The sequence below is a fragment of the Portunus trituberculatus genome, chromosome 42 (genome assembly GCF_017591435.1).
Source record: "Portunus trituberculatus isolate SZX2019 chromosome 42, ASM1759143v1, whole genome shotgun sequence".
Classification (NCBI taxonomy): Eukaryota; Metazoa; Arthropoda; class Malacostraca; order Decapoda; family Portunidae; genus Portunus; species Portunus trituberculatus.
Genome location: NC_059296.1, coordinates 24,982,827 through 24,990,326, shown reverse-complemented (window position 1 = coordinate 24,990,326; position 7,500 = coordinate 24,982,827). Strand labels below are relative to the sequence as shown.

At 43.4% G+C, this 7,500-nt stretch overlaps 1 protein-coding gene across 4 annotated transcripts in view; it reads right to left on the bottom strand.

Moving 5' to 3' along the window:
• LOC123517629 (nephrin-like) overlaps positions 1-7,500 on the bottom strand; it is a 779,174-nt gene that overhangs the window by 88,745 nt on the left and 682,929 nt on the right. For all 4 annotated transcript variants that reach the window (XM_045277924.1, XM_045277926.1, XM_045277928.1 and 1 more), the window contains exon 10: positions 1,326-1,495. In XM_045277924.1, the coding sequence (XP_045133859.1) occupies positions 1,326-1,495 (170 nt within the window). The remainder of the gene's footprint in view (positions 1-1,325; positions 1,496-7,500) is intronic.

The window sequence follows — 7,500 nt, the reverse complement described above, 5'->3', positions numbered from 1 at the left end:
TTATTACTCCTTTTCTACGTATTTGTCTATTGCATCCTACAACTATATATTTTTATATCTTTTCCTCCTTCCATTCCTTTTATTCCCATTTCATCGACACCTGTCCTCTCTTCCTTCACCCATTTCTCCATCCCCAGTACCCACCCTCTGTCTCCTCTCCACATTCTTCACAGTACATTTATCCTCCCCCCGACCGGAGACGATAAATCCACGGGGCACTATCTTCATATTTCTTCGCCTTTTCCTCTCCACGCACTTTCCCTCACGTTCTATTTCCTCCTCCTCTTTTCCTCCCCCCTCGCTTCCTTCCTCTTCCTGAATCGACTTTGAAAGGTCCTCCACATTATTTTTCAGTTTTAATTTTTTTAATTTATGTTTCGTTACTTTTTTTCCCGCTCGTTGTTTCCAGACTCTTAGTACAGTTTATGTTTGTTCTTCAAGTAAGTTTTAGCAAGCTTTTGTGTCTGCAGCGGAGGGACAGTTCATCCGCTGCCCCGGACTGTAAGTGTGTGTAGCAGTCTGTTTACGTAGGTTCTGGAGTGTTGGGGTGTGCTGCGTCTGACACCTTACTGTGATTCTTCTATACGTGCTGATTATTGTTGCATTAATTCCAGGCAAGAAGAAAAGAATCCTACTGTAATGAATTTTTCCGTTTTATGACTAGAAAATTAATAGCATGGCGGAAAGGTTAATCATTTTTTCTCTTTACTCTTCGTTCGTGTGCATCTCAGGATCGACCTCTGTACCTCATGGCTGGGAAGCTCAGCGCTAACCACTCCACTACCAATATCCAGTTAGTCAGACGACCTCGTGTACAACCATAGGGCTACAACTATATTACTTGCACACTTGGTAGATATTAATTTCTCTCTCTCTCTCTCTCTCTCTCTCTCTCTCTCTCTCTCTCTCTCTCACCACGCTCACAAATGTACACCCACGCTCTCAGGTTGACTCTCTATTGCAGAGTCTCCTCAGGGACACGAAAACACTCAAGATTTCTAAGCTTAAACCATTTGTTGAGCATCGCTCGGGGAAGAGCGGCGGGGCTCTCAAAAAGTCTTTATTTATGGCGACGAACGGCGGCGGGGCGTTAAAGGGGATGTGTGGGTGGAGTTACCGGTTGCTGGCGTCCCACCTGCGAGATCCACTTATAACCTAAACCACATGTAATTTGCTTCCCACCAGGAAGAAGGAATCCAATTACCTGTCTGTCGCCTTTACGTTAAGTGATCAACGCGTAAATGGCTGGAGAACATTTCCCTTAGTAAGGGATCAACACCTGGCCATGAAAGATGTAGGAGGCTTCACCAACAGTCTTTGCTCACCTTGGACGTGACGGCGGAGGCGGGGATGGGCAGGTGCTCGGAGGTGTTGTTGAAGGTCCATCTGAAAGTGACGGGGCCAGGACTGGCCTCCACCTCGCACGTTACACTGGCGGGCTCGTGCAGAGCCGTGCCGTAGACGTTCTTACTGTGGCGGCGGCAGTACGGCTTGTCTGGAAAGGGAGGAAAAGACACGTCAGGGACGGGTGTGTGGTGCAGACCTTCGCCACACTCCCCTAGTGGAGGGAAATGAACAGTGGAAGAGCAGCATATTTGGTACTGGTGATGCAGGTGATAATTACAGTGAGGGATGTGTGCAGTGGACTGACTTGTAAAGGTGCAGTTCTTACATAATTTTTTTTCTTATGCAAGAGGAAAAACCAGCCAAGGGCAACAAAAGATAAAAAAAAAAGTATGCAAAGATGTATATTGTAAAATTTGGTAAAATAAATGCCCAAATTCCAAAAGAAATATTAAAATTCTATATAATAATGCAGCGAATGTTTGCTTTCATGGGTGAATTAAACAAGAAAGAAAGTAAAAATATAAAATATTGAAACAAAAAAATAATAACAGGACATTAGCAATTTCCAAACAGTCAATGTTATTTTAGAGGCAAAATTCTACATAAATAATCAATCGATTACATCTCAGGTGAAAATATTTAACCTAGCAATAACGCTTACACACCAAAAGACACTGAACTGAAAGCAATCAATTGCCTAAATTTAAATTTACATAAAACACATATTTGAAATTCGACAAAAAGAAACAACCACCTTTAAGCAAATGAAACAAAAACAAACCAAGTTTACACTATTCAGCCTTAACCACACCTGCTTAAACCAATCCGGCGTGCGTGGAAGGCGTGAGTAGAATGCAAAGCCGCGATACGACACAACTCGTTGCTGACGGCAAGGTTGTGTGGAAGACAGCACGGGTGCAGGGGTGGCGTGTTAAGGGTGCAGGAATAACAAAGCAGCCTACGTGTTGGGGTTGGCGTGTGCTGGGGTGCCGGAACACCTTGGTGCAATGCTCCCTCTGCACCTGCTCAAATGCAGGACAGCGGAAGGCGGTGAATTGGGATCGGAGGCGTTACTGGAATGAATCCCGATATCTAAGGAATCGGTGACCTAGGAAATAATGGGAAGCAACTCTTACATTATACTTTTTCCTATTTTTAACATTCTTCAGGAGCACGCCTGGGTTACGTTTTTAAAGTGATACGCTGGGATTCTCTTTTCCAACCCCAGAAAGTCCAGCGCTGTCCACCGCAATAACATTCCTAACCTAAAGCCACACCGGATGCTGTGGCGTAAAGGGAAGAGAGAAAGTTGATTTATTTATCCTCCTTCTCTACACATTTTCGCGTGCGGGAGAGGAAGCGAACGTGTGGTTTGGTTGAAAATAATATATAATCCATGAAACTCAGCCAAAAGTCTCTCTCTCTCTCTCTCTCTCTCTCTCTCTCTCTCTCTCTCTCTCTCTCTCTCTCTCTCACTGACGAGCGACTCCCTCACTTCTGTATGCATCATTTATTGTATCTACTTGTCAAGCTGTCTCTATCCGTCCAGACGCGGCGGCAATAACTCACCATGTAAACTCGGCCCTTGAATGGAGCAGGACACGGGCTGATGGTGATGGAAGATAACAAACAAGAGCACGAGTGTACCCAGGACCGGAGTGGCGGGACCCTAAGTGCATTCAAGTGAAGGGGTGGATGAATGGGCTGCAAAATAAGGATGTGTGACGGATGTGTTTGCGGAGTACAGCTAGTGGAGTCCGTCAATGAATAGGTTATGTGACTGTAGGTGCGTGACTGTGGTAGGGGTTGTTGATATGAGTATGTTGTTGTGGTGCTGGTGGTGTGCATGTTTGATGAGCGAGTGGGATATGGATGGATGAGAGAGAGAGAGAGAGAGAGAGAGAGAGAGAGAGAGAGAGAGAGAGAGAGAGAGAGAGAGAGAGAGAGAGAGAGAGAGAGAGAGTAAACATGCATTTCTTTCTCTAATTTAATAGTATGTATAGTTTAGCTGCAACAGTTTCTTTTCCCCTTTGACAATGCCTCTCACCCTTCCCTCTCTTAGTCGCACCTTTACCTGCTCTCTACACATACCTCTCACTTCACCTTTTCCCTCCTCATTCTGCCCATTGTTCCAGACACACTCTTTCCTCTTCTCATTGTTAGAGTGACGATTGTTACACAGTTCACCGCACCTCTTCTTCCTCTTGCCATATTTAGACATATCTTCTCGTAATCGTTCCGTCAAATACTCCATTTTGCTACAACTATTCCTTTTCCAAGTTTCTTATCTTTATTCCTTTCCTATTTTTATATACACCTATCTTCTCTTTTGACGATACTTCTTCCACTTTTAGCCGCATCTCTCCCCTTTCTTTTTCCTCCTACATTTCTTTAACTTCCCCCTCCGGCGACACCCTTTCGTCTCTCTCACCTCTCCCCTCGGTTCATTCCTCAGTCAGACACAAAAACAAGTCTCGGGTCCCTGGTATCCTCGGCATCTGCTTTAAACAATACACAACGCAATTTGTATCGGACTTATCGCTCATTGATTTCATAACATACAACTACAGCGGCAGGATATGTCTGTTAATACAATAGTGAGATAAGTTATGAGGATATGAATGGGGCGGTGCACGACTATTACATGCTAAGATGTTTGTGTCTTCTGTGGCCTTGGGTATACATAATAGTGGGGACATTCCAGTGTGTGTGTGTGTGTGTGTGTGTGTGTGTGTGTGAGGGGTGCCTGAAGTCACTGCGAAACTCCGCGCTCGCTGCTTCGAAAGTATAGCAATTCCTCCTGCTGTGATAGAAAATTATAGACGGATATCTTTCTTTCTGCCGGAGTCATAATAGGAGGGGAGGGCAGCACGCGCACGCAAACTCGCACTCACTCACATAGTTAGGGTCACACACACACACACACACACACACACACACACACACACACACACACACACACACACACACACACACACACACACACAAATACCCACAGAAAAGGAGAAAATTAGTGTCGCTGTCTATTTTCCTTCCAAAACCAATCTTATATTTCCGATAATATTGACGTCTTGACCAACTACTGAATAAACACGGACAACCACAGCGCCTCCTGCTCACCAATATCCAAGTGAGAGAAAACACTTTTCCACTTTACATATGCGCACAGCTTTCCTGGTGTTCTCGCTTCCCAAACTGTGCCCTCATTCCTCCCCTCCTCAAATCACTATTCGGAGTGGAAAAAAGAAAAAAGAAAACACTGTATTGTAGGAGTCGGGAGTTGAGGTGTGAGAACTCAGGTTAAGTCTGTTGCTAGAGATATATTTCCTTCTCAGGAAAAAAATAGAGAATGTCTGAGGATGAAAAGCAAATTTGTGTAACGCAAATGTCATTCACCTTACAGAAAATAAGGAGGAAATACAAGAGAATAAAAAAAAAAAAAAAATTGGAAGGTCAATGTAGTTATTAAAGTGTTTTGATATTCATCTGTTTCAAAAAGAAGGAATGTCAGGAAAAAAATGTCAGAAGTTGTTCCCTCCTAATAAAACTTTTAGATGAAAAAAATCCCTCGCTAAACAAATATAATTCTTATGATCAACGTTTCTTACTGTTGTCATCTAAGTGACAGGAAACAAAAAAATTGAATATGGTAAAAGGTCAAGAATTTGCCCGTGAGAGGATGAAGGATTCTTCGAACTCAGGCAATTCGTGTTGCTGCATGACTTTCAGTTGTTCGAATTTACTCCTAAATTGGCAATTAAAGTGGCGGACAGCGTGTATTCCAGGGAGGCGATACTTACAAACAACGTATAGTTAGTGAACTACGCAACGCTTGCATTCACTCAACACAGCAGAGGCTGAATGTTTCGCAAGATGCAATGGTAAAGAAAAAAATAGCTAACATTTCATATCTTCACTCTGAAGCTCTTTTTTCCAAAGTATGGTATGACATGTTCCTTCAAACTTCATTACCCATCAAATATAATTCTTAATCACACTAAAGAATGCACACAACAATCCGCACTAACACCAGACACACCTGAGGAATTACACCAAGTAGGAGAGTTCCATTCCAGGACGCAACAATGCTACCTCTTCTTCCCTTATTTTCCTCGACATCGAAAATCGTGTTTATGCTCGCGGCACGCTTCGGCAACTCCACCCACGTTTTCTGTAATGTGGCTGTGACTGTAATGACCAGGTTTGTGGACGGCCCCATGTAAATTACTGCCGGTAGAAACGCCTGCCTGGGCTTAGGAAGGCTTGAATCTTTGTAGCAAGGCGATGGAGGGAGACACTTTCAAAGGAACGTGTTATGTGCATTGTGTTGTATCGCTCGGAAGGAGATGGGAGTAGTGTGTGTGTGTGTGTGTGTGTGTGTGTGTGTGTGTGTGTGTGTGTGTGTGTGTGTGTGTGTGTGTGTGTGTGGTTGCGAGCGTGTGAACAGAGTATATTCACTAAGGCTGTACAAACATAATGATACAAGACTAGATACGTGCTTAGATCTGAACCATCATCGATGATACATGGCTGACCCGTAGGTGTGAACGTCGCGCACTACTTAACATTAAGATGAGAGCGAGACTTAGAGAGGACCACATAGGGAGACTAAGAGAGAGAGAGAGAGAGAGAGAGAGAGAGAGAGAGAGAGAGAGAGAGAGAGAGAGAGAGAGAGAGAGAGAGAGAGAGAGAGAGAGAGAGAGAGAGAGAGAGAGAGAGAGAGAGAGAGAGAGAGAGAGAGAGAGAGAGAGAGAGAGAGAGAGATACTAGGGAAGAGATTGGAAAGGAAGGCAAAAATAGAAAGGCAAGGAATAAAATATGCAGAAATACCAAGGTAGAGGTATATTATGGGGGAAAGGAGAGACTGCAACATAACCTGAATTTTCGAGTTCACGTAGCCTACATATTCGTATAGCGTTGGCAATTCTCTCTCTCTCTCTCTCTCTCTCTCACACACACACACACACACACACACACACACACACACACACACACACACACACACACACACACACACACACACACACACACAGACGGGCCCTTCTCACGTCTTTGTGTGTAGCTTAGCTGGAAACGCACAAAGGAGGGAGAGAAAACACAAATGGAATCCAGGACTACTGCACGTTGCCTAGAACGTTGTACCGACTGGCCGACAGTGACAACAAAATCTAACTTTTTTTTTTTCCGGCTCATTTCCAATTATAATTTTTGGTACACCATCACCACCCCCACCGCCGCCACCGCCGCAACTACCACCACCACTACGCCTGGAAAAAAAAAGCAAGAGACGTAAATATTCATCTTTATTCATCATTAATTACACCACAATACGTAATAAAAGTCTGGACACGTTGGGTATTTCCGCCAAAACCGCAACCAATTTCAAACAGTGGCGATCAAAAAATCATATAAAACCTCGCACACTACACACGTAAATTATTGTAAAAAAAGAAAAAAAAAGAGTAGAAGAGTAAAATGCAATGTGCAGTTTCGTGCGTCAGGGTAACAGCAACCAACCAGCGGCGCGATATATGCAGTGAGGGCCCACCACACACACCTGGCCCGGCACGGTATCAATATGCAAATTACTGGCGGTAGAAATTCTTATTGTCATCCTTTTGCGTGTGGTCATGACGGGAGCACACACACACACACACACACACACACACACACACACACACACACACACACACACACACACACACACAATGCTTGGTGAATGATCTATGCAGACACTGATAAAATAATAATGAAAGGTATAAAAAAAATCTATGAGGTAAATAAATAAAATTAACACCAAACGAGGATCTAATATATAAAGGTGAGATATATATATATATATATATATATATATATATATATATATATATATATATATATATATATATATATATATATATATATATATATATCAAAACCTGGATGTGGGAAAAGAGAAATACCCTCATTTGAACTGAACTTTTAGAGAAAATAAAGGAAAGAAAAGATAATATCCTGTACCACTTCCCCCCTCTCTCTCTCTCTCTCTCTCTCTCTTGCTTCCCTACACACGGATGCAGTAACCACCCCTCTCTCAACCACTCAACCACCTCTACTCCTCCTCCTCTTCCTCCGTGGCAGCCATCCGCCAACTCTTCACACTCCAGCTGCGTT